The sequence below is a fragment of the Notothenia coriiceps genome, unplaced genomic scaffold, assembly GCF_000735185.1.
Source record: "Notothenia coriiceps isolate Sejong01 unplaced genomic scaffold, NC01 NC01_scaffold00022992, whole genome shotgun sequence".
Classification (NCBI taxonomy): Eukaryota; Metazoa; Chordata; class Actinopteri; order Perciformes; family Nototheniidae; genus Notothenia; species Notothenia coriiceps.
Window position 1 is genome coordinate 1 of NW_011355693.1, and position 27,869 is coordinate 27,869.

Here is a 27,869-nt window from a genome sequence, read left to right on the forward strand (position 1 = left end):
AAAAAAAAAAATGTTAATTTTTTATTTTTTTTTAAATGGTTTAATAATAATAATTCTATATTTGCTTATTTTTTACAAGTTAGTTCCTCTTACTATATTTATGTATACACTATTATACATCAAAGCAAGTTCATTGTATGTGTAACCCTACTTGGCAATTGAACCTTATTCTAATTCTGATTATTCAAATCTGAAGAAAACCAGGCCTGTGTTTTGAAGATATTAGTAAGTCTAATGTCAAGGCATAATTATAAAAAAAGTTACACATCACATTTTAAACTTTTTCTTCTGCTCTACCTTGAAATCATTTTGGCCCATTGTCTTATGTGACCCACATAAATACAGCCGTAGGTGATGTTGAGTCACCTCTTGTGGATAGAATCATTATTCCCAAAGCTTGTGATAATACTGGTGTATTTGTCAGAGGGAGTTCACCTGTTGAAAAGTGCTGTGCTGATGTTTGGTTCAGATATGAAGGACTCTGATAGGCCGCTCTCAGAGAAAGACCTCGGCCGGACAGGGGGGAGGGCCCATGCCTGTCCAGTGAGCGAAGAAGACAAGATGGCTGCTGCTAAGGCTGATCTGTTGATGTAAAGACATGATTAAAATAAGGAAAGACAGATGCTTTAAGTAATATAAGCACACAAAATGCTGTTCTTGTTATATAAAATATATTTCCTTTTTCCTAATTGAATTCACCATTAAGAGCTAACAAATGCTACTCTTGGAAAATATTGCCCATTAGTTGCCCCAAAAGACACTGCTTTCACAGGCTGTGGAGACACATTTACTCAAATAACATATGTAAAAAACAATTTTGAGGTAAGGAGAACTTGAGTATTTCCATGTTCGGCTATTTTGTAATTCAACTCCACAACATTTCAGAGAAAAAGTTTACTTTAAACTCTAACCGATTTAGCTGTCAGCTTTATTGACTTTGCAGATTCTGATTAATAATATAAAATATAACCAACAAACAAATAAAGATGTCATTTTATGGTATAAGATATAATAATTCCTGGGGGGGGGATTCACAAGCTACCCAGCAGTATTTAAAATAAATATTTATTAACTTGTAGTTTACTCTAGTCATTTTAACACATGAACACACTTTTACATAATTTTTTTTTAAAGTATGTCTACACTATTACAACATTTACTAAAGTGAAAGTTGTGATTACTTATTTTACCGCTGATTATGGGGGGGATAAAGAGAGGAGAGTGAATCTGTATTTTCTTTGAATTCACTAAGGAAATAACTTTTTACTAATGCATACAAGGATGTGATTTGGACCAAAGGAAGGAATTGTCAATACAAGAGGATGTTATTGGTTGGAGGTGTGGGGTACCTGGGTCTCTCAGGTGAGGGGTTTGGGCTGCGGGGGGGCGGGGTACGAGGCACAGCAGGCTTGGGGGCGATGGAGGCAGCAGGGATCAAACCATGAGCTATATGCTTCTACACAACACACAAGGGGGAGGTTAGGAAGGGGGTTAGCATCACATAGACACATTATCACACACTATGTGGGTCATATGGTTGACATAGTGTCAAACCAACATTGAGGAAAAAACAATAGGGAAACACAAGAAGGCCATAGGGATGGAAAGGAAAGGGTAGAGAAACAGCATGACCACTTGAGATAGCAAACCCTGACCTACTCAGACAAAAGGCAGTAACAGCAGTGGGCTTTCCCTACTATAAATACCACTTTTGTTATGAATTGGTCACGATATGTAGCCTACTTTGACTGCCACTATAACAGCAAAGCTGTAAATGAACAATGAATGCATCAGTTTAATGAATGCCTCAGTTTAATCACTGTTTTGAGCATGAACATGAATATCATTGACACACAATTCATTAACGTTACAAAAACTGGCGTTAGCAAATGTTAGCTTGAACAGTTCTGACTATCACTTTCGCTAACGTTTTACGAACGTAAAGTTATCTAACGCCAGGTTAATGAATGTTAGCTTAATGATTAAAAAAAACTTGTAAGATATACGTTTAGCTAGCTAGAAGTAGGACACGGTTAATTAGTTTTAAAAAAAGACGTCAAACTTACAAACTCCTTGTCTTTCTCCCTCCTGAAACTGAATTTGAACATAGTGGAAAATACGTTTTTGACCCTTTCCTTCAACGGCTTAAGTTTCAGTTTAAGCGAACGGCTGGACTCGTGTACCAAACATTATTTCAGTCAAATGGCATTAGAAAGTTGTGCTTGTCATTATCATATGTTTCTAATGTTCTCAAATGTTACGCTTTTGGGGCTAAAACCTTAATAAAAATGAGCACGCGAGGTCTCTGCATTCAACAAGCTGCAGATTTCTGGTATCTAGACGCTTCGTCTCAAGAATGCACCTTGCTATAAAAGTAGTGCTGATTGGCTAAGAGCGAAAAGAGAAGCCAATCAGTGAGTGGTATGTTTCACATAGCAACGAGGTCCTTACCGACCGTTGTCAAGCCAATAGGGGGCGACGTCGTTCCATGTGCTGATCAACTGCCACACCATTCCACCAGCACAGGGCTGCTGAGACGAACAAAGACGTTCATCCTTTTTGTGTCGATAAATCAAATGTATGCATACTAAATATATATAGAATGTAATGTGTAGTATAAAATAATATATTAGTTTTACCCATATCTTACATGACAGACCATTCAAATGTGTCTTCAATCCAATACAATTTCTTCAACAATTTGTGCACAAAAGGAACATGATTAAAGGAAACTAACAAATTTGTTTTCGGCAAGTAGCCTAACCAACTAACCTTTGACCATTTTAGAGTAGAGTAGAGCTGTTATCAATTGTGTGCTTCCCATGAATGTTCAGTCCTTTGGCAATAAATCAGCTGAAAATGTGTTATTATCAAGGCCTGCTCTTTGCCCTCAGGATTGGTAAAAGTGTGAAATGAGAAAATCAACAGATTTAGTTTCTGCAACATCAGCGTTTTCTGTTCAAATAAACCCTGAAGAGAATTTGACCTTGGGGTATTTCATTTTCAAAGTTCAAAGCTATGTGAATAAACAATCATCTCTTTAATTATGGTAAAATTCCATACCACACACAGACAAAAGCCCAGACATGGCACAAAGAACATGAAAGGTACAGTATGGGTGAAGAAAGGCTTGATGGGTAAAACTCAATCCCATGGTGTTTCTTGCCTGTTTTCATGATTAGAATGTCATGTGATCCCAAGCTAGACTCCACCGGTTACAAACGCATGAGTGGTGTGTGTGTGTGTGTGTGTGTGTGTGTGGTACACTGAGGGCTGTCAAACTTCATTCCTCTCATTCCAACCTGACTGGTAGTCGCAAATTACTGACATATACATAGAACACAATATATACATATTTAAAAAAAACGTTTATGAAATTAGTTTTGTCCCCCTCTTTTATTGAGATTGTATACATGACAAAAGCATTCACACCACAGTTGCAGATACCATAGACATAGGCATTTAGGATCACTGTGCACAGTAACATGCATGGATATAGATCTGTGAAGTCTTACACATCCTCTCTGTTAGCACTTATTAATATCAATTACTGCACATACACCATTAAGCAAAAATGGCACTTCAGACACCACTTTAGGTAAACATAAAGAGCGTTCATTTTGATCAGTGTAACTGATCTATCTGACTTTATCAGTGTAACCGTTTTACATTTTAAAATATCTTGACATAGAAAAAATGTACCAGTATATAAGTTCACCAAAAAGATTAAGCAAGGCTAGTAAAATACATTCTTCCAAGAAACAAACCGAGAAATCCAACGTGCAAAAATTCATAACTTGACCGTTCACAAACTAGTTCAGAAACCAACATTTTACAAGTATATATATATATATTTTTGTGTGTATTTTTTTCATTATATAAATAATTTGATTATCAAATGTGAATAATAATCTACTTTGTAGATAAAGAGATAGTCCAACACGGCAAAGTGTCAGTAAAAATGTGGGATGTGACTTGGGTTAAGACAGGTAGAGACAACTTGACTGTGGGCTTTGATCGAAGTCACTGTTAGGTGACCGGCGGCAGTCCAGGTGCGACGCAGGAATGTCCACCTACAGACAACCTTTTAACTACATCAAGATTCACATTAACATAGAGAGAACACACAGCTCGTGCTCTTCTTACAATTGGACAAACTGAAAAAAAGGGTAGGTAAGACGGACCAGGATTGTAAGCGGTAAATTCTGACATTTAGACACATGGAGGCATTTTGGTCTTTTTACACAGTGTCCCATGGCACTCAGCAGAACATATTATCCTCAAAGGCTGTCTCACAAATACAAAAGTGACAATAATACATAACCAAGGAATATATATATGATATTTTAGCAGCTTATTAAACATTGCATTCAACTCTTCTTAGTACAATTATTTGTTTCCATCAATCACTGTTTAACATACTCCAACAAGGTTCATAACATCTACATATCTATTCAGAAAATGTATGCATTTCAAACCCCCAAAACTGATTGCAACAAATAGCATGGCAATGACCTAATCCTTCATATAAACAGTATGAAACATGACATGAGAACATAAGAGAGCACAGCTACATCAGTACACAATGGAACTACGTAAGGAACTGCTGAAGCCACAATCAAATTACACCTCTTTGCAGTGGAGTATCCGCTGGGTGTGTTTGTACAACTTTGTTATTGCTCCTCCAATTGGTCTTCGAGAAAACATACTGAGATGACAGTTTGACTAAGAGGCCTGTCTCAGTGCTGTGTGTTTATTTATAGACTGGAATGATAACCGGTGGGTTTCTTTTTCCCACAGTGCAGTTGTACTGTGCTGTACGCATACTGGCATGGTACAGAAAGATTATGTTTTGGTCTGGACACTTCAGGCGCTAACAAAAGGCACCGATATACAGTGTTTGGCACAGCTACCTTCCATGGTAGCTTGCAGAAATGTCATGATTACACCAAGCTACATTCCAGTGGAAACACCTAAGAGCAATGGTACCATAGCAGGTCCAGTATGGGTACAACTCAGTACTGTACACAGGCTAGTATGCTAGGCAGTACGATGTCTAGCTCAGTAGAGGGCACTGTCATTGTGGTTGTAGGAGCTGGAGCTGGGGAATGTGGGGCAGGGTTTGTTCCAGGGAAGGGCCCCGGAGTGGTCTGCTGTGGGAAGGCTGAGGGTGCTGGCGCTCTTCAGCCTGTTCTTAAGGCCGAAGTTGAGGAAGGACGACTTCTTGGTCACTTTGCGGGACTTGGGGTTCTTGTCGTCGTCGTCATACGCCAGGCAGATCATGGAGTAGGTCTTGGGCAGGTTTCCGCAGAAGGTGGCACTCTTGGTTGGCTGGAGAGAGAAATTGAGGGGGCATTTAGTGGAAAGAGAAAGTCATTGTTGGTTCAATCTTATAGTGGCTCTGGAAGTTATCAATCAATACATGGGGTCAATAAGTTAGACGTTTCTAATTAGTCATTTTTTCATTATATTCACAAGAGGTCAATATAATCCTTAATCAGTTTCTCACTCAACTTCCATTTTCTAACAATTGGATTTTTGCTAGACATGGGTTTTTGTAAAACACCGATCACATTCAATTTCCAGTCAGATTTATAATTTCTGATATCAATTTGTATTCTGCACCGCTCAATCAGATATTTGCGAGTTCAGATTTCCCTTTTTAGCATTAGAATCCTTACCTATAATTCTTCTAATAATAGCTTTTTGGGAAAATCAAATTGTAATTGTGAGTCGCATGTGTTATAATTCGACTGGCAAACCTTTTGTTGCTAGTGGCCGATTTAATAGCGCATGTCCAGCTTATTCTGTCAACCCTGTGCCTGTCCGAGTGAGAATACGTCTCAAACTAAATCATTTCAGCTCTTTATCCTGATAATAAGGCTTTTGGCTTATACACCATTTCCCTTCACAGTCCAAATATAAAGAAACTGTATTTGCCAGCTTATTTTCTGATCAGATTACTTTAAACGCATGAAGCGGAAACCCGTTTGATTTTCTCTCAAACTATAAACAATTTCACTTGGCAAACTACCTCTTTATTTTCTTCTGCAAATAGGAAGAAAAGAGGGCATCTTACCATCTGAGGGTTGCTGTCCATAACGCTGACCACCTGGATGGCGACCCCTTCCTCGTTCACATCCTTTAGGAGTCGCATCACATCGCTCACGGCCATCCATTTAGAATCTGTGTCGCCCACGGCAACAATGTAGTCGCCCTCCTTGAGACCTTCGGCCTAGAGGAGACAGGAGGGAGAGCAGGAGTCAGTAAAGTGGTGGTGCTGCAGCAGTAAACATTTACAGCCCCTGGCCTGTATGAATGGAGACTAAGTCAGGTTCCCCTTCTTTCCCTCCAACTGCCAGCCAGGCTCAGCAGAGAGAACACCGGGTCACACCCAAAAAAAGCCATTTGAAACGAGCACCTGCTAGAGAGTATGTGGGAAACCAGCCTAATCTACACAACATTAGATATTTCTGTCTGATAACTTGATCAGTTCCAAAAATAAATGCAGTATTCAAAAGGAGGTTGGCCTAGTTACACTTGTGTAATACAGCTAATCTGTTTCTCTGCCTGGATTAATAGAAGTCTGCTCTTTGTCAGCACCGCTTAATGATCTGTCAGACTGAAAAGGGATTGCAGAGAATAAATACGGATTCTTAATTAAATGAGAAGCCAGAGAGGAGGTGGGGGGAGGGGGAGGGGGGCACCTCCTACATTCTTTGAGGCTGAATCCTGTTTCGGTTTCTGAGAAGGACTTCAATGAATCAAAGGTTCTCTGTGAAAATAATACATTAGAACTCATTTGATATTCAAGAGGTGGGCATGCCTACACTTTAAGCTGTTAGTTGTAGACCAAGTCACTCCCTGCTAGTGAATCGTGTTGCAGAGTTCATATTGAGCCACCTATGCATGTGGCATTAAAGTCTAACAGAAAGAGGAGTACATTGCTTTGCTCCCATGGCAGTACTCCTATCTGTTCTTTCCGACTGTCATTTATGCAATCCCATTTCAAAAAACCTGAACTACTCCCATAACAACACAATCCGTAACACGAGTTTCATAGAAACAAATCTGAGGATGATTTTTGCTGGGATTGATCAACTTTACAGCAAACACTGTTGTTCGACCCTTGCTGCACACAAGGAAAAACTCCCACCCAAAATATACGGAAACATAGAATAAACGTGGTGGAAATCAACTGAGAAGGGTCCCCTCTGCAAGGATAAAAAAACATAGACAATCCAAATGAAGAAAATGATACTGTGAACATATATTAAAAAGAAGGATCCAGGTGTTGGAGCCACTTAAGCACATGCTTATATTTGAGAAAGGATATGTATGTTAGCCTGATAGATATCACTTGAATAATACCACCACTTTTGTTTAGTTTAGTATATATTGATAGTATTGGAATATGCTAAGGTTATGTGTCTTCTACTTCATGTGAGTAAGATGCTGAAAGTCTGCCAGCTTGGAGAGAAACACGTTTTTGACCGTCCTAGCGTGTAGTCGTGTCATTTAATGATTAAATGCAGTATTTTAGAATAAAGCCTTCTTTCGAATCATCAAGTCGGTAGTGGTCCAGCTGTGATGTCTTTTGGATGGAAACACCTGCCATGACGCTGCAATTTACTTTCAATACACCTTAGTTTCACCTGCCTGCTTATATAGATAGCCTTGCAGACAACGTGTGTTAGGAGCTCCTTACAATGGCTAAACGCACACTATACAGAGCCCATTTTCTCACATTAAGGCGAAAGTAATTAATAGTGGTTGACTCACAGCGGCTGGGCAGAGGGGGTCCAACGACACCACGTGGACGGGTGATTCTCCTTTCAGGGTGAAGCCCAGGTCCCGGTCTTCAGGGTGGAGCTGTATTGTGCGCGGGGCCGTCCACCGCTGCTTAGCGGAGAACACTGACAGAGGGCCCTGAGAGGAGACAGTGTGGGGAGGTTGGGGTTAATATGGCTCCAGATTCTCCTGACTCAAGTGGATAATATCCTCTCCTAGAGTTCAAAGATGTTGGTGACAGCCTGAGGGAAACTGATAATAACATAATAATCATTTGTGTGTCTTTACAGGCTGGTTAGACATAATTAAAGTCTACATCTGTGACCTGTTATAACATCAGTACATATACTACTTACACTCAGGGGGACAGGAAAGTCCTATTTAAATGATCTCTAACACCAGTACTCTTACCAGTGTGCTTTTTAAACCAAGGGATTCATATGAAAACATTTTGCATAATATTTAACATATTACTACAATGTGCACATTCTTACTTTAACTTCTTATGTTTTTATTCTATTTTATCTTTTATTTGATATTTTAATGTTTACATACATACCTTATTTTATCTTATATTTTTATTGCAAATTATTACTTTATCTTCTCATGTTTGTATACAAATATATCATTTTAATTTGTTCTCTTATCTCCATCTAAAAATGGACTGTTTAGAAACCCAATTTCCGATCAATCAATATCTTGATTGTGTATTTGAATGCAGCAGATATGCAGTACCTGGCTGTAAATATTGATTATGTGTAATTACACATGAATGTTTGTATATCAAAATGTAACGCTTTGTTAAATGATCCTGAATCACTAAAGCACAAAGTGCTCATGTTGCCTTTCAAACTGACACATGGACCATTTCCCTTAATTGATCAGAAACAGGTCCTACTTTTTAGACTGCTGAAGCCAAATGCTATCCTCCATTGATACTCTTGTTATCTGATGGGAACATCTCTCCTGCACAAAAGGCCTGTGTAACAGCAGATGAAGCCTCTCAGCCTCGCTGCTTTGATTATCACCGAAGCAAATGTATGTCTCTGTGTCCCCAAAAGGATTTGAATAGGGCTGCACCTAATGCTTCAAAGCAACATTCATAACGGTGTCATTTGTAAATTAACATTTAAAATTAGCTTTTTTGCAAGTGTATTCATTCAGGAATGTTGCAGATGAAGATCAGGCTGCAGCGATATTATTAGTATGATACTATTTGAAGAGCTGAATTCCACTGAATCCAGAGAATGGTAAAGTATCTCAAAGTTTAAAAAAAAGAGGATACATTTTCCATTCAATCCATTTTGGAAATCCACCATAAATAACATGTATATAAATCCACGAGAACAAAACGTGCATTTTGACTTGAACATAATTATAGTAAACAAATTAACGAGCAACATTTTTTTGTTGATTCTCCATTGCCAATTTGGAAAAATCCAAATTGAATGACTTTGAATCCAAATCCAAAATCATTTAATTTCATAAATCACTTTATTCAAATTGAGGATTTTGTTATTCTTTTGTTTTGTTTAGCGTGATGTCATAAAGAAATGACAACAGTGTAACCTCAATAGAAGCTCTGATAGTTAACAACAACAATATTTGTCACAGCCCCAGGTTTGAGTCTGAGATGGCTAATGAAGAGCGAGGTTGGAGTTTACAACAGGCACCGAAGAGGTACCTATTCACAGAGGCTCCTCACACCTGCTGTCTGGGAATCTATGACCCTTGACCTTTTTAACAATCGTTTGCTCCCAAGGTTGTTAGTCTTGACATTTTTCTTGTAGATAGGATGGAAAAATAAAACTAAATTGGCCAAATATTTGCCAGATACAGTTCCCTACAATGAAAAAAGGACACCATGACGATTTCAATATCATTTGAAGGTTTATAGAGGATAATATGCAAAAAATATTCAAGCCTTCTTTTTTGTAATCCAAATATCAGTCAGAAATTATCTAAAATAGTAATTTTTTCTAAATCATGCAACCCTAGTAATTGTAAACTGTGCTAAATGAAAGAAGTGACTCGCATATTGAACGCCCCTTAGAGAACATGAAGAGAAACTTGAGTAACAGACCAATGCCCCACCCCCCCTCTCCACCAACACCATGAAGAGTCAAGCTAGGGCCAGAGCACCTTTGTCCACTGTTAGAGTTAGTTTGTTGCTATGGATGAAAGTCCAGCAGGCTTTGAACACACAATATGACTTTGGATTGGCTAATACTGAAATGTGTCAAAGCTTCCAGGAGTCTCATTCTGGGTTGGTTTATTCAGAAATAGCAAGAAACAGACACTGGGTGTTAAAAAGAAACACAAATCCAGAGCTATTTCATGTAATTTGATGAATAACCCAACCCTCATGTACACAACGAAAAACAGTTTTGTGAGTGGAAAATATTAGTAACCCACATACCAGCCTCTCGAAGAAGTCTGTGACTTTCACCTTTGTGGTAGCAGGAAACTCCATCTCTGCTCGGTGCTCTGTTTTAGCTATGGAAAAGAAGGGAGGGAAAAACAAAGGTGTTATTCTGCAATGTTTACTGTCCCAACCTCCTTTCAACTGCGGCCCTGTGGAGAGGCGGGGCAGTGCAAACATTACATCACCTATACGTGCAAATAAACGTCACTCATCACATGTGATAGCAGCAGGTGTGGTACACAACCTTGTAGCCTTTTTTCTTTTAAGAGACCGTTTCCTGAGAGACAAATCAACGCACTGGCATTCTTTGTCATTTGTTGTGGTGACACTAAGGAAAGTTTCTATGTCGACCACAGGGGGAATAACTGTCACCTCAGAAACAAAAAATAAACAAGTGTTCCGATTCGTCTTTTGAAAAGATTTAAGACTCACAAATGATGTCTGGGGCCTCCGTGTAGTCACTGAAATCTTCATCTTCTTCATTTTCACTGCTCTTGTTGAGGGAGCGCTGCAGGCTGGCTCTCAGGATGTCTTGCAGGACCTGCAGCTTGTTCAGGTGGTGGCACAAACTGTAGACCCTCAGAGCCTCCTCGTGACCCAGGATGGCCCGGCGAATGTGTGCTTTACCTGGGGGGGGGGGGTTTGGCAAAGCAATGATGAGCATAAGTTGTATTGAATAAGATAATAAGGAAAGTAAAGGGACACAGTTAACCAGGAAGATAGGTCTGACGTCATGAAGGGGGAGAGTAATGAAATATTTGTGTAGGCTTACCGGAAGTTAACATTGCACATTCAATTAAGTAATATTGCTTTGTTCGGCAGGATAATCTTTACATATTAACACAATGTAGTTTTAACTTTTTCAAAGCGTAAATGCAATCACCAGAAGAAAAAAAGCTCACACAGACAATAAACAAACTCCGTCACAATTGTATGACCTAACGTATTCACCGCTAATGTTGGATCTGAGGACGTTTAAAAGTCTAATTTAGCATCTTGTTAGAAACCGCTGTTTTTAAGACACACTTTAAGCATTCACAAGTTGGGTATTTACTGACATAGTTGATGCTGTAGAACAAAAACCGTGAACCAGCACCAATCTATTTGCTCTCAACCGTTCTCTATTATCCTCTTACCAACGCGTTCACGTTCATCTTTCTTCTTCAGGATGTCAAGAGGAGAGTGTCCCTCAGGAAGGCGATCGTAGACCTGTGACAAGGTCTTCTCCTGCTGGTCTTCATCGTCACTGAGGCCCACTGAACACACAGAGAGCAACAAGAATCAATGTTAAACATCAATAAGCTGAGTCCCTGACTTCCCTAAGCACACTGGGGTTCAAAGTCTTTATCCTTAAAGCTGTGGAGGTCAGCGGATAGCCCTTGAGCCAAAAAGGGGCTTAAGGTTTACTAACAGACATCACTCAAAATGTGACTCTTTGATAAATGGATGGCCAATTGTGATAATGATTATATGGCATTTCGTAATATAACATATAATATTTGAATGATGTAGTATAATGTGTATTTAACCTTCCATTTACATAATGTTTGTTTTCAACATCTCTGACATCAGAACAAATTATAAAAAATATTGCCTTCATTGAACAACGCATGACTTGCATCTGTCCTGCAAACAAATATTTAGAGAAAACCGATCACATTCAATGCTGTAACAAACGGCCGACACTTGAATGCCCTGATGCTACGATTGCATTGGTTAAAGAAAATATACATTTGAAAGGCAGAGGGGACACTTTACAGATAAGTCGGTGCATATATACATTGTTGCACATTTCTACTTTGATTAACTCTTGTAAACTATCATCTCCTCTCCTCCATCACTTGTTTCACCAGATTAAAAGGTACATATATATTTCCCATGTAGAGTTTATTTAGCTATGCAGTACATCTGGTAACTGCAGCTATCTTCAGTCTGTGCTGTCCTGAGCTGAATCCTCTCTGTACAGGCCGTTGGTTAATTGCTCTTTTCTCCTCAGTCACACAGGAATCTGTTAATGAGCAGCCTCACTCAAGGCCGCTTTGCTCCACTGTTCCCATTCATAGCCCTGTCCATCCACTGTTAACTCAATATCATCTGCTGTTTTGGTTGTCACTTCAATCCCTCTAAATTGCAGTTATTGAACTTTAGGAGGAAGAAAAAAGGATAAAAACAAGGCGGCAAAAATGACCATCAACTGCATCTTCCTTCTCTTCCTCTCTCACTCACTCAGTGTGCATTAAGAGGCTACACACTCTAATCCTGCTGCACTTTACAGTAAACTTACTCAATTTCATCCACTTCAACATCCCTCTCTATCCTTCACTCTCAATCGCTGCCCATCCTTCCCTGAGTTCCTGGAAACTTGGCCTTTCTGTACCATTGGCTCTGTGCGTGCGTGCGTGCGTGTGTGCGTAAATAGCTGTTATGTAATAGCATTGTGGCTGGCTGTGGTTCAGTCCAGCAACCGGCCAAGGTGTCTCATAACACCAATGCATCACACCCTTCAACTTCACCAGTAAACGCCCAGGATACTATTATAAAGGAGATTTAAACGTGTACGGTGAATTTGCAGATGGAGGGGGAGTTTTTTTTATGACTAGAGCCGATGCCTTTTATTAAATCAAACAACAATTAATATCTTACAATGCGCTTCAAATGTTGATATTGTAATTTTTAGCTGTTCTTATTTTTATTTTTTATTTTTATAATCGTCCCATATTTCGTAAAGGGGCCCCAGTATGCTCATTTTCAGGTTTCATAATTGTATGTTGTGCTCTACTGTCAACCTCTGTCTGAAACTCTGATTGGTTAGCTGACTACATGTAGCACTGTTGTGATTGGTCAACCGCTTATAGATGTCCCGCCCCTTATCACGTACAATGTGTTGAAACACTTTGGGCTGACTTTGCCAGGACAGTTAGTAGTAACTACTATTTTGTATTCCTGTGTGTCTATAGAGAGCATTTGTGTACCTGGTGCAGTGCACACTATATGCAAATAACTACATATTGCAGAGATACAATGCTGCTTTCACAGTAGTGCTTCTTATAAACTGAAAAACAGCATGCATTATGTTGCTTGAATCAAGAAGAAGCAAATAATGATAAATAAAGTTTCCTTTACATTTCCCTGATTTTCACATTATTTTACGCAACAGATCTGTGTTCAATTCAGTTTGTCTTACACTGGTGGTCCAGTAGCGCTGAGGCTACAAAGTAGTGTGCCATGGAGCGGTAGTGGTTGGTTTTGACTTGCGACATGGTGGACCAGAAGAACGGGACATTGTCTTTGATTGGCGTCTGGATCATGGACTGATGGACTTGATCGTAGATTTCTGAGACCTGGCAGGAAATAAGGATTAGAGTTACAGAGAGAAGACTTTCAAATACACTTATCTGGATACCATCTCTGATAGAAGTGAGGAATCAGACTGTGGTGACATTATTAACTTACATTTACTTTACCTACAGCTAAAGAAAGAACACAGTGTTCTAAATTATGTGTGTGCTATTTACCTTCGCAGCCTCCTGGGCCATTTTCATCAGGGAATTGAAATGGTTTCTGATCCCAGGCAGTGCAGTCTTCTCAAACAGGCACTCCTGAGCCTGAGCTAGCAGCATCCGGATCAGCATACTGAGCATGGCTGGGCTCATGTCGTAGCTGGGGGTGTGTGTGAACGTCTCCTTCAGGTGGTTCAGGATGCCTGGGGGACGACGAAAGGTTAGCCCAGCTGCAAACCAACTCATGTCAAGTGTGTAGCCACAATACACACCCTTAATGATAAGAATGTCCCCTCATTGAAACCAAATTAATCACATGTTGTATCCATTGCCTTTTCAGTGTTTCACCTAAGAATGCTTTCAGAAGAGAATAACAGTTGCGTAAACAAACATTTAAAGAGCTCTGAAGGGGTGTGAATATTTGGTAGTTATGATCATGACCAAAGTAAGACATTTTCTGAACTGTAAGGACATCAGAGCAACATTTTTAATGGGATTATAAACAAATAAAAAGGGAGGAGGGGGGCTAAAGGATGCCATGTTTAACAAAGCATGCAACCTAAATCAAAATCCTTTTTATGCCTGTAATTAATTGGACACCACAGCGTAAGGATTTCTTTCTTTTTTGTGATTTGCTTGAGGTTAAAAGACCCTGCAGATAACTTAACCATTTTTCTCTTAATGGTTCCTTAATGGTGAAACCAGGGACATTTAATAAACAAAAGCTTTTAAGAGTCTAGCTCGGAAATATGACAAGTAGCCCCACAGCATTCAACAGTTGATAGTCATAGTTAGTTCTACTATTTCAATTGACTTCATTTCAAATAGAGAAACCCAATTCCCCCAGGATAACAATTCTGATCTTGACTGATTGATTCTGATGCTAGTAGTCTGGTAATATAGTTATTGGTTCGGAAACAGCGAACATCCATTGGCAAAACCCAAATAGTCAATTTGCGAGAGGCAAATCGTTTGCTAGTCCCCAGAATGACTTCAATATGCTTTACCCTCCAATAACCCTCACTCTTACACAGATGTTTTAAAAGGTTCCACATAGAGAATAAGGGTGATTCATGTTGTCATGTACTTCTTCCTTTCCCCGGGCCTGTTGCTGCAGCAGTCAGATCAATGTCCTTGTGCTTCTTTAAAGCTGAGCCAAGACACAAACCTTCTTAAATTAGCTTTTCATGCTCGATGGAAGCAATAAGACTTTGCATTCCAACTGAGAGCGCCTCCCTCTTATTTTACAGATTAATAAGCTAGCAGAGGAGAGATGGAGACAACTTAATAACAGAGCACTGCCTCGCTAGTCTTCAGCCATTGTAGGGTGGCTCCTCCCTTTATAAACGTCTTCTTTCCCTGGCTAAAGGGCACTACAGCAGCCTTTCTTCAGACAGCGATCCTGCCTACAGTATCACCTCCATTCGGGTGACAATGTTCCTCATAACAACAAAATAGTTTTGACTTCGTACAAGCCTAAATTATAGCCTATCAAAGCAGCGTAGCCATGGCCCGTTCAGAGCTGTAATTATACTCCTCAAACTGCCAAGTCATAATTCTATCAAGACTTGTCAGAGCTTCCTGAAACCTCAGAGGGGTTGGGGAACCAGTTCATGCCCTGGGTGCTTCTCTGGAGCTCAGCCACATGACAGGAAGCCAGAGAAACATTGAGAGCATTCACTCCCCGTCACGGAGCGCGAGTCAAAGGGTGAAGGCTGGCACGTACTCTGAAAATGGGGCTTTGTTTTGAACCACTGAATCCATTTTTTGTTGAACAGTGCGTGCATTTCATGTTAAGGTCCTTAGGGAAATCTCTGCAACAGGATATCAACGTCTCATTTTATGTAAACCATAAAACTGGTTATTTGTGGGCTGTAGTGATGGGGTGATTTGCGGGTAAAATGTTGAAGGCTAGTGAGAGAAAGTGTACATGTCATGGTTTATTATCCATTTTCCTGTCTTTCTTTCCCAATTATTTAGAATAGGTGCTCTCTGTTAACAGGTTCAGTTAATGGTGCCCTATTATGCTAATGTTAAGGTTCATGTTTGTATTGTGTGCCTTTACTGTTCACATGTTTACAGTGTTGCATAGTGAAGTCAGAAGTAAACAAAGGAGTGGAGTGGAGGCGTTTCAGTCAGGGGGGCAGTGTGGGAGGAAACTACCTCTGGAGGGAACTTTGGGATTTGAACCTTTGCAGTCCATTAACATGTACAAAACGCATATAAACACATTACAGGAATAGGAAAACCCAAAAAGCACAATAGGGCCCCTTGTAATGACTCCGACCTCTTCCTACCTGCGGCTTTCTGAAAGGAAGAGATGGCCTCCTCCAGGCCTACTATCGTCTGTCGGTCGCTGCGGGTACCGATCTGAGAGTAGAGGGCGGCCATGTTGAAGAGGATGCTGGCCTTCTCCAGGGACAGGTTCTGCTGGCACACCGGCACTCCTGTGAAGGAGTCGTACCTGAAGGAAAAAGGCATATATTTCAATTTTGTAAAGCAGGAATCAAGAGAATGAAATTGATGTTAATTTGAAGACAAAAGTATAAAAAAATAAACAGCTACTTAAAAATACCAACTAAGATATTGGGAACTCCCTGGAGGAACGAAACAGGTTTATATAGCAGGAATAAAATCCTGTTGGCCACAATGTCTTGTAAAATCATCTAAAGGCTCTGAGAGGTTAAGCCTTTAAGCTAATCTTCCCCTCTTCTTTATCTCTGCTGCATGAATGAACGAAGAGCCTGAAGTCAGTAGGGGGTCAGATGCTCTTCAGACAGCGCTGGACGTCATCAAATATCCTCCAAATGAGGATCATGAAAACTGCTTGATAAGATTTGTTACTAATCTGATAACCTTAAAAGCATTATTTAAATTCTTCTGTTCAGTATAAAGATTTAAACCATGAGAAAACAAAGGCGAGGGTTTTGTTATTATTTGCCAATTGCAAATTCCTCTCTTTAACAGCGTTTCCCTTCTGCTTGCAACACATTCAGTAAGAAGACATCATCAAATCAGAAAGATGGGATGAACCCAGTCTCCTCTGGGTCACCGCACAGTGTGGTGTCTCTTGGCAGAGATCTACTAGTTGATCCGTGGATTTACGGAAGTAACTTGACTTAGTCTTTGCTGTTTAAGCTCAAAGGCTCTAGGAAACCCTGGTGTAGGGGCTCAGAGCTGCTACAGTAGGTTAAAGAGCAGGACGGCTGTTTTCATCTTTTGTCTTCGTACCAGGTGAAGAAGATGCCAGTCTGGCGGCTTGGGGAGAAGAAGCGGCTCTCCATCAGAGGCAGGTGACTTGAGTATTTTGCCATCAGTTCCACCCCGGCCTCGTCTCGACTTGGCGTTCTGCAAGCCTAGGACAGAGAAAGGTCTCTTATAAAGTCTGTAACAATGAAACACTTATTCACAGAGCTGTTGTTTGAGGGGAACTTATTTAAAGATGAGTTTCATCGTTCAGTAATGATCACTTATTTGATCACGTGTTATCTAACAATGATAGCTTTGCTCTTATCCACTGATGGTTTTCTTAAAATGTGATGATTTAACATGGACATGGTCCGTTAACAAATAAGCTAGCTAAGAGGTTTCTTCATCTTTAATCTAATGTTAGAAAGTCTTTCTCAGATATCCCAGAGATCAATATCGTAAAAAACTAGATGTCCACCTCACATTTGTTTGCTGGATCTTCTGAGGCAAAGCCAACAAAAAGCTAAATGGGATTTTTCCATTGGGTTTTGGAATATTGCAGACAATAAGTTCTGTGGCAAACACATGTTCAATTACACATTTGGTTCAGCAGGATAATCTCCATATATTAACAACTGCTTATTCATAGCTGAACGCTTCAGCTATGAATAAGCAGTTGTTAATATGTGGAGATTATCCAAGCATCCAGCAGAAGTTAAAAGCTAACGTATGGTTATAGAATAATAGAGAAATGATAAACACATAACATCAGATCAGACGGTATGGGGGCGCTACCTGTCGCAGGTCCATCAGTTCAGCAATCTCATCTTCAAAACATTTCCCATCTTCACTGTAGTGCTCCAAGATGAAGTCCTGTCAGAACACAAACAAGCTTAGCATCTCCATTCAACTTGTTATGGCCAGTTTTGGGGGAAGTGCTCTTGAGCTCAATAGTTGGACACTTTATCATGGTGAGAGCTACCATTCTATCAGAGGTAGAAGTCAGACTGTTGCGTGATTAAAGTCAATAAGTAGAGCAGCATTAACATGTTCAGAAAGTCACAAAGCCTGCCCATAAACCTGAACAGGATGCACATTTACAATCAAGACATTTATGAGAGTGCTTCCCCGCCATGGGACATACCTTTATGAGAACTCTTCTAGTCTTAATAACCGCTGACTCACTTAGGTAAACAAGACAGATCTTTTTATAGTCGGATAATTAAATTGAATATATTCAAAGCATAAGTACAGGGCGCAGACAGTGTGACCCAAATACTTCAATTTATAGTATCGAAATCCTTATTGAAAACACTGCCTAACAACATGTTGTATGCAAATGAGCAGTTTGTATGATCTTATCTGCATATATTGGTTTTATTGACAAGTTAGTTTGTTATGTTAGATACCCTTAAAAGATGATACAACACAGTTTAGCAGCATTATTCTGTCTCTCTTTACTCCAAAAGTCATTGAAATGATCATGAAATGCCTGCATTAGACACAAGTATGAATGTTAACTATTTATATTTATTTGTACTGTAATGAAAGGGTGCTTATTCTGTACCTTGAAGAAAGTGGAGAAGTCGATGTCTTTCGTCTCCTTCAGGCCTAGAGCAATGAGGGGGATGTTGGCGGTTTCCCTGTAAACAGAAAGATAAAAATACAGAGTTATCTAATGCTCGATTTAAAACTGTGCTTAGTGTTACCTTATTTATTATTGCCAAGATAAGGAAGTTGCTAATTGAAGCTTGAACAATCACAAATACATTAAATTATATTAAATGCTGGCAACAAAGACAATAACTGCTGACAACACATGATACAGCAGGACTAGAAATACAAAGGACAGTATTTATCTTAAAGTGAGTATAATGTATGCAAAACTGAAAGCATTCATAGGTTAGCATTGAAGAAAAGCAGACTCTAAGGTGTGGTACGAGATATGAAACAAGAAACTCCCTTTGTCAACATACCAAGCATCGTTAGGAAAGTCACGCCAGACTAGAAGTTCAAACTTCTTCTGTTGGGTTTATATCCCAGGAAGCAGGAAGATAGTACAAATAAGCTCACTGTCTCATTGGTTAGGACGGATGTTATCAAGTCTTACATTGGAAAGGATATCTTGCACACTAAAGCGTGGCCCGGATCTATTTGAGAATATATGGACGCCTTTTTATTAATGATGTTAAACTTTGAAGTGAACCATTAAATGGACGACTCATTTCAGCAACAATGCAATGACCAAGCTTATGGACTTTTATATATTTTTTTATAACAATGTTATATTTTGAATCCTTAACAATTAATATAAACCACTGTGTGCTGTATTTTCTTTAAACGTTATTTACTTTACTAAGCTTTTTATCTTTGATTTGAACGTGTTTTATTTTAATATATTTTTGTATTTATTTTCTGTAACTTTTTTTACTTTATGTGTAATATCAAAATGACTAGGCTGTTTTGTCTGTTGTCAAACATGGAAATACAGATGTTTAAATAAATAACAATAGTATGTTCAATGCCAAGATTACCATTTGGTTTACAGACAAAGCCTGTTTAACTTTATTTCAATTTGTATTTATTTATTTGTTAACTTGTTTTTTATGTTTTTGGTTGTCTTTTATTTTAATGTAATATATAAATAACAACAATATGTACAGTGCAAGGATCACACCAGCAGCAGCTTTGTTACCTGAGAAAGTTTACACTTAAGTTAAATCTTCATAGAGGGGGAAGACCAGATTAGACAGATGGTGCTGTAGGAGGATTTCAAAAGGTGAATGGGGCCCCCATGTCTCCGAGTAGCGTTAAGCCTCACATCTCTCCGTTTATACATCATTGGCCCTGCTTTACTAACGCATACAACTCTTTCCTCTCTTCTTCGCCAGAGCAGGCTGTTAACCTTCCATTACTTGAAGCCACTAAAAAGTCAACAGAGGCTGCCATAAAACAGCGGGTTCACCTTCCCCTTCTGATCTCAGCTGTAATGCTTTCTGGTCGTATGAAGCCCGAGGTCTTTGCTGCTGACAGATGGAAAGCAAGTTCAGCTCGTTATCAGAGCCGAGGAAATATAACCTGCTGCGCATCAGGCCGAGTCTGAAAAAACACAAATCTCTCCCCCTACTTGAAGCAGGAAAATGAGGTGTTACAAAATAAACTGCTCTTTTTAAAAACCAGCATCTGGATTCGCAAGGCATTTTGTTACTCGAAACCGACTTCCAATGAGGGCAGGAAGCACGTCCAGCACCATGATGTAGTTTGACCCAAACTGTTGTAATCAGGGTTCTTCCTATCAAAACATTTTGTACAGCCTTTTCCATTGCACAATATGTCAAAACTGCAAGGTTGAAAAAACTAATCCTCACACTCATTCATCACTTGATGATAAGGAGGCATTCCACTGGCATACTGGCTCTTTGAATCACTGAAACCCTCATTCATCAGTAACAGAGCCAGATAGAGGCTGCAGTGCAATCCATTAGTACTTGGAGATCACTGCGGGCTTCTCTCCGGTTTGGCCGTGGGGGGTATCTGTTCTGCAGGGAATCTGAAATGTTAAAAGCCTCTCTCAAGATCACACACACACACACACACACACACACACACACACACACACACACACACACACACACACACACACACACACACACACACACACACACACACACACACACACACACACACACACACACACACACACACACACACACACACACACACACACACACACACACACACACACACACACACACACCAGTGTGCAAGACATGGAACAGATGACCATTGCCATAGCCCTTTACTAAATCTCGAAACTATGCTGACTTATACAGTCAGCATATACATATTGTAAACATCATTTTTGTTTTGTTACACATTAAACTGATATATTTAGGCCTATAGCTATCCATTCTGAAAACCTGGGCTCTTTGACTCAGTAGACACAGGTAGAAAAGGTTACATCATTTGGGAGGTGTGCTTATTTGATTTATTGCTTATATTAACATAAGAAAAGATGTATACACTTAATATGTCTGCCAACTAAATATTGAGCTCGAGCCAAGACACTGTTAGCTTAGCTTAGCATGAAAACTGGAAGCAGTGGGGCAAAACGATACGTTTTGGTTAGCAACACATACCTGTAGCATGATTGCATTCATTCAAGTCTACTAATTTAAGAAGAAGATTATTTGTATGATTTAAATCCAGCTAAACATTAAATGTGTGATCATTTCACACCATTCCCCCCTTGCTATATGTGTTACTAGATGAGGCAACCAGTTTTAAGAGCAGAGAGTTTCGTCTCTCCAACGTAATCTCAGTTGATAGACAACGGCAAATGATTCTTTCCACGCTATCTCAGCAGTGTAGCAGTGAATGCAGCGTCCTGTGGTGCTGATATCTTTATCTTTTCTTGTGTCATCACTTTGGCTCTTCAGATAGTCTCTAAGTCATCTCAGTTAGCTGTCCAAGCCCTGAACATTACAAAGATGAATTGAACAAACACAAATCCTAGTACAAGTAGTAAACATGTAGGTACTATGAGTGACACTTAAGGAATGTCTCATACAGTGTTAGTGATAAGATTTCCAGAATACAGTGAGTTACTGCTATTTTTCTAATGGGGTGGTTCAAGGAGGTCACTAACATTATGTACAGCATGTACTGCACCAGTAATATATGTACTTTCTGTTATGCATTACCCCATGCCAAAACCAGCTGAATCTGGTTTGAGTGAGAAATAACCACAGAGGAAGGCGGTGAGAAAAGGGTAGAAAGGCAAGGAGAAGTTTTTTGTTTCCGTGCTTGACACTGATAGGTTGTATTTCAGGCTGGTAGGAGGAGGCTAACTCTCCATTGTGGCGTCATCCCACTGAAAAATACTTTCTCAACATATCCAATATTCCTGTGTTACCTGTACACCAGTATGTATGACCTTTTTGTCAATTTGGTGGTGTGAACACTCATTTTCGGACACACAATGTTGGAGAGATGACGGTAGTTTCCCAGAATGCCTATTGTCTGTTGAGGGAGCAGGTGTTTCTCTGAGAGCCAGGCAAGAAGGCTGAGTGTTCCCACACTTGAGACGCTCTCATCCCATGTGACGGAGAACAATCAGGCCTAATGATTGTACCAAGCTGTAGCTGTTGAATGTGAAAGATTTTAATGTATTTTTTTTAACTAATAGTCTATTCTATGGGGTTTTGTGCAATGAAATAAAAGGAGGTTGTTTTGTCAGGACTAAATACATTTAGACAGACATATTTTGGTGTCTAATTGTTGACTGATAATAGTTTTCTGTTTTATTTAAGTGAATGTTGTTTTTTTAGTACCATTAATGGTATTGTTTGTATTTAAAATAATACCATATAATGGACTCAGGGAGAAGCAAATGGGGTGTGCCAATGAAAGTGAGTGTTTTAACAAGAAACCCCTAACTAGGTCTGGAGCTCATTAAAATTCCCTAATAAATGTTTTTGGAATGAAAAATCACTCACAAAAAAATGCAAGTTTTCTTTCAATGACCCTCTAACAGGTTACCACAGTTACCACCATACAACACCCCATCTCTCACAATCCTCAACCATCTCCCTACCTTTCTCTTCACTTTGTTGGGATTTGTTGCCATGGGCAACCTGGCATCCTCTACCGAAGTGTGTGTGTGAGTGTGAGTGTGAGTGTGAGTGTGAGTGTGTGTGTGTGTGTGTGTGTGTGTGTGTGTGTGTGTGTGTGTGTGTGTGTGTGTGTGTGTGTGTTGGCAGATGGTTCATTGAGGTCTTAAGTGTTTTTATTAAAAAGCCACCTGTCCGCAGACATGCTTCAATCATAGCTTTGTTAAATCAGCAAGAATAACACTATCTTATATATTTTTTAAAGGGTCTTATCAAAGGGTTACGTTTAATACTTGATTGGTCAATTACGATATTGGGCAGTTATTTATGCATTTAACCTTAGTTGGCTTGTGTCTTTTTAGTAAGTAACCGTGTAATAAGAAGGATAATATAAAGTGAGTTTTTTGACATTATGTTTGTTTATATGAAAAGAAGCCGATACCATATTTGATCACCTTTAATGATTATGCTTCACACTAAAACATTTGATATGTAGCGAATGGAAAACTTGTATTTGGCCTAGAGTTTATCATGTTGTTGTTTCTCAAATCGAGACAAAGCCGCTGAAGTGCTAGCTTTCTGTCAACTGAGTGCTTTTATTTTCAAAGCACCAAAGTGAGCTTTAAAGCTCAGTGTCAGTCAGTGGGTTGGACCTTACTTACAGCAAAGACAGGCGCTAATCTTCAGATATCTGTCTATACTTCGATAGACCTGTAGATTTACAAATCACTGTCATAAAGTCCTTTGTGTCTTACTAAAGCTAACGCATGCATCCTGATGATGTACATGCTGCATTTTCATCCACGCCCCATAAACTTGGCTTGCCTTTGAAGAGGAAAACACCAGAGCCTCACACACACCTGATCATCAGACCCACTGAGAGCAGCTTTGAACTCTATGTTAATCTTAGTTTGCATACAAGTTCAGTTCCTAGCTTCCTTGTTGCTTTGTGCATTGTCTCACAGAAACCAGCTGGTCCAGTTCCCCAACAACAAACTCTTCCACTTTGTCTTGGTGTTGTTCTTTGTCACGCTCTTCCTCCATACGCCCGTTTTGTCTCCTCCTCTGTCATCAAGCCTCTTTCATCTTTAAGAATGCATGATGACTTAACCACATAGCATCAGAGCCAGATCACTCTCTTGTTGGCTGCCAATCAAAACTGTGTCTGTGTTTTTAATCTAAACCTCAGAGGTTTGAGGTTTAGATTTCCAGATTAAGGACTTTGCATGACTTGAACAGTCCTTTTTTTGCGAGTTTAGTCAATTAAAATCAGCTCAGGATTCAGGCCAGGGTCGTTTGTTTGTAAACTGGAAAGCACTGGCTGCATTTTAACACGCAATTTCTTCCATAGCCTCATTACAGGCAGTTGGCATGAAAGTTAACATTTAATTAATCGGAAAAAAATGTAAGTAATTACATTCTTATGCCTGCGGATGCATTGCTACTGACAAAAAAAGCGCAGCATTTGAGTTGATGAGGAAAGTTTGAACCAACGGTGCCAAATAGCTGTGTGGGTAACAAACAAACCTGCACAATGAGTTGCAGCCTCAAGAGAGCTTATCTTATGGTTGCTTTAAAACTCAATTTCATCAATTCCCTAATGAGAGCTTGTTTGGCACATGTAGAAACTTCTGTGCTGCTACGCCTATACATGTACAACTTTTATTAATATTGCTAACAAAGTAGTTCATCTATAGAGAGGAGCAGTAATGACCTTACAACCGGAAATGAGCATTTTCTTTCCTTGTCAGTGTTTTTTTTTTTAATTACTTTTTCTTGAAGGCCCAAAATAAAGTCTGTGGTAAACACAAGCTTATGAGATTTTCCAGTTTTGTTCTGTGACATAAAATATGTCAATAAACACGGTGAATGTCTGATGCATTTATGTGTTTTAAAAAAGGTGATTGGTAACAAGTGGCTAAATGAGACTGCTTCAGCACGCCAAACTAATTAGCCTTTAGCTTAGCGGTGGTGATGCTTTTTCAGTTCTGGTGATCGCATTTAGCTTTCAACTATGTGTGTGTCTTTGCTACAGATATATTGTATTGCAATATTCCAAAATCCAATGTAAAAGCCCCGTTGTCTTTTATCAAGGGAGCTCTTGTGATGCTACCTTTCTATTCTACTGCACTGGTGGAGGCATTAGTAGAATCAGTAGTAATTGGACTTACTGGGTGTTCTGGTAGACCTCCACCGAGCTGTTGAGTCCTTCCAGCTGTCCCATCAGCAGCTGCAGGTTGGAGTTGACGTAGCTCAGCTCCAACAGAACCATCTCTTTGACCTTGTTGTTAGATGTAGCCCTGCACAAGGGAGAGATTTGAGGAAAACAGAATATGAAAAATTGGGATAAAAAAATTGGTTATGAAACTTAAAATAAAGAGCAGAAGTGATCCGCCTATTTTTATTCGCTTTGACATAGCCAAAAGTTTCCTGCAGCTGATTATTAAAACATTGTGCTCCCCATGGTATTCCTAACCACAGATGTGCGTCACTTTGCCCTGCTGTGAACTTGATTTACTCCCCAGCACACTACAGCTCCATCAAGAAGTGTGACTCACAGTTGCAATCCATGTGTAGTTCATCAGCTTATTACCATGGTGAAATCAAGAGAACTGTGACATTGAGTTTCAAAAGACTCATGCAAACGCACCACTTCAAAAATATATGTTATATAAGTTATTGAAAAGTGTGTGTGTGTGTGTGTGTGTGTGTGTGTGTGTGTGTGTGTGTGTGTGTGTGTGTGTGTGTGTGTGTGTGTGTGTGTGTGTGTGTGTGTGTGTCAATGGGAAATGGCTCACTGCACAACAGAGATAAGATTGTGTGTGTTGTCAAGTGACAGGTTTATGTGAATCATAGCATTGAGAGAAAAAGGGAATGGATCGTTTGTAAAGCTGATTTTATAATGCATTGTCAGTTTGTGACATGCATCCATGGTGATACAAGCAAACACACACACAGCTCAGTGCTTTCACGGTATCCTTATCTCTGTTTCCCAGGGAATCCTAACCCAATCTCTGGTGTGTCTAATGGGAGACATTAGCTAAATATATGTGCACGCAAAAAACCTAAACTCCTGTCCGGAGATGTGTCACTGTCACTGTCACCTGATCTTTCTTTCTACCCTGTCATTACACAGGAAGTGACTCTTAACAACAAAGGTGAGATGTGAAGAAGCCACCGGCAGGCTGAAGTCAAGTTCATATTTAAAATGGAGTTTAAAGGGCAGAAATGAGATGACATGGTTTAACCAAGAGTCTTTGAAGGCTAAATTAAAATTAATAATCTTTTATTTTTCATTGTCAGGGTGACAACTTCATCAAATGTGGAAAAGGGGACTTTGGGGTTTCACTGTTTGCAGCCGTTTACATGGACAAAAACCTTTAAAGAAAACACACTGCAGGAAAGGGAAACCCAGGAAAAAAGCCTTATGGGGCCCATTAACAAAATATTAGTAATTATACTGTGTAATGAAGCATGTCTTAACACTTTTCAGGAGTCTATGGAAACTCTCGTACTATCCAACAGTTTGATCTTCAAAACTGGTGCTCCGCTCTTTGGTCTTGATTAATGCTCTTAATTACTGCCTGTAGTTCTTCTCTCCATAAAACTCTTATGTTATGATCATAATGGCATCACTTCCTGTTGGCGCGCTGAAGGGTTTTTGAGGAGGCCTGGCCTGGGGAATCCATCATGATGGAGGAGGTGGATGTGCAGTGGTTTGGCCAGTTTGCCAGCCCAGAGGCTGTTATTAATATCTCATTTAATATCTAATATCATCCCACAGAGCGTGGGAATGGGACAGTAAACCAGCAAATGTGGTATTAACCAAAGTTCCCTCATCCTCTTTTCTGGAAAAGCAGTTTTTCTGGCAGATTGATAGTAAGTTGTATTTTTCCTCGACGCCTAAAATATCTGATAGTAATAGGCGTTGACCAAGATTATTACTCTTTATTATTTAAAGCTTTAAAGGGCACTCTCCCTATTTTACACATTATGTTGAGTTTACTCCTGGAGAGGTTTGCTATGCAGCCTGGGGGACAGAGTTGTATACTGTCTTCTGTAGCTTTCTAAAGTTTAAAAAACACCTAAACCAATAACCAGTGAACATCTGTTGGGTTACAAAACAGGAAACAGCTTGCCAGTAATTGGGACTAAAAGTGAGAAAATCCTGGCCACTGTTTTTGTTAAATAGAAGTGCAACACTAAAATCACTTAAAGGTGGTGTATGTCATTTATTTCAGAAACACTTGTTATATTCCATGGAATGCTCTTAACATCCCGATAGATATGAATATCTTAAGTGCTTTGACAATAAATACAATAAAAAACGTCATCTGTGGAAGCCGTAGTACTGTAAAAATCATTTTAGCCGGGCCGACTAAAGTAACTAGATGGCCTACCTGCCTGTCAGCCTTCCATCTGTGCACAAACTTATCTTGTGCCCTCATTGGTCATGTGCACGTTCGTGTGTGTTGGAGGAGGGGCTCTGTAAGGAAGTGGCAGATTTTTTCCGGCTGTGTATTTTTAAATGCTAGCGCACTCGAGCTGGTTTTCCAAAATTACCTACCCCACCTTTAAGTACTCTTTTAAAGGACTGCATACGGGTGTTTACTTTGCATTTCTGTTGTTGTAAACCTGTCAGTGTTTTTCTCTCTTCCATTATCACTTTTAAGAGAAGCGAGGAAAGATAAGAGGTGAAGAGAAGAGAAATGGAAAGAAATAGAAGAGAAGGGAAGAACTTGTTTGACCAAAGTGACTCCACCTGTTGCTGATAGAGGGAGGAATGCAGAACAAGAGGAAACGAGAAAAAAGGTTGACGATAACAATGAGGAGTTAGGTTACATGGGCCATAAATACAAACTCTTTAATACGACCTATTTACGCTGCTATTTTTGTAATATACTTGGCACAACCTCCATGAAAAAGGTTCTGGAATATTTGGATAATTGTCGATGTGAATCTGTTTTTGACATGGCAACACAGGTGGATGTCCAAACAGGTGAGATCGCCATGAGAACCAAATGGAAGATCACGGATATAAACTGCAGTCCTGCATATGATTTAAAAATAAAGCTAGGAGCATACCTGGTACTCAAAAATGCACCCAGTCTGTTCTCTGGGCTGCAGCTGGGCTGGAGGACACTTGCACAAACACACACTCACAAAAATACACACACACACAGTCCATTTGCCCCTGGCCTTGGCTGGGCAGACCATGTGAAGTACTGGAGGAATGTGGGGGCTTCTGAGGCTGACAGTAGGCTTAGACAGGCCTAATGGACACACACACACACACACACACACACACACACACACACACACACACACGACGACGACGACGACGACGACGAC

At 39.7% G+C, this 27,869-nt stretch overlaps 2 protein-coding genes across 2 annotated transcripts in view; both read right to left on the reverse strand.

Moving 5' to 3' along the window:
* Positions 1–435: 435 nt before the first annotated feature.
* Positions 436–2,326, reverse strand: LOC104954202 (centrosomal protein of 89 kDa-like; the record flags this gene model as incomplete). Its single annotated transcript, XM_010781278.1, has 3 exons — positions 2,067–2,326; positions 1,350–1,456; positions 436–582 (listed from the first exon to the last, which is right to left on the reverse strand). Coding segments are annotated over exons 1-3 (296 nt in total), but the record flags the coding sequence as incomplete, so codon positions are not given.
* A 1,051-nt stretch (positions 2,327–3,377) lies between these two features.
* The window catches only part of rhpn2 (rhophilin, Rho GTPase binding protein 2), a gene marked incomplete at its 5' end in the record, with an annotated part of 27,104 nt that continues 2,612 nt past the window's right edge, over positions 3,378–27,869 (reverse strand). Inside the window, 13 exons of the mRNA XM_010781279.1 lie at positions 3,378–5,331; positions 6,080–6,235; positions 7,783–7,929; positions 10,211–10,287; positions 10,649–10,843; positions 11,353–11,472; positions 13,401–13,557; positions 13,732–13,919; positions 16,014–16,180; positions 16,948–17,072; positions 17,701–17,778; positions 18,473–18,548; positions 24,689–24,817. Of these exons, the coding sequence (XP_010779581.1) occupies positions 5,062–5,331; positions 6,080–6,235; positions 7,783–7,929; positions 10,211–10,287; positions 10,649–10,843; positions 11,353–11,472; positions 13,401–13,557; positions 13,732–13,919; positions 16,014–16,180; positions 16,948–17,072; positions 17,701–17,778; positions 18,473–18,548; positions 24,689–24,817 (1,885 nt within the window). The remainder of the gene's footprint in view (positions 5,332–6,079; positions 6,236–7,782; positions 7,930–10,210; positions 10,288–10,648; positions 10,844–11,352; positions 11,473–13,400; positions 13,558–13,731; positions 13,920–16,013; positions 16,181–16,947; positions 17,073–17,700; positions 17,779–18,472; positions 18,549–24,688; positions 24,818–27,869) is intronic.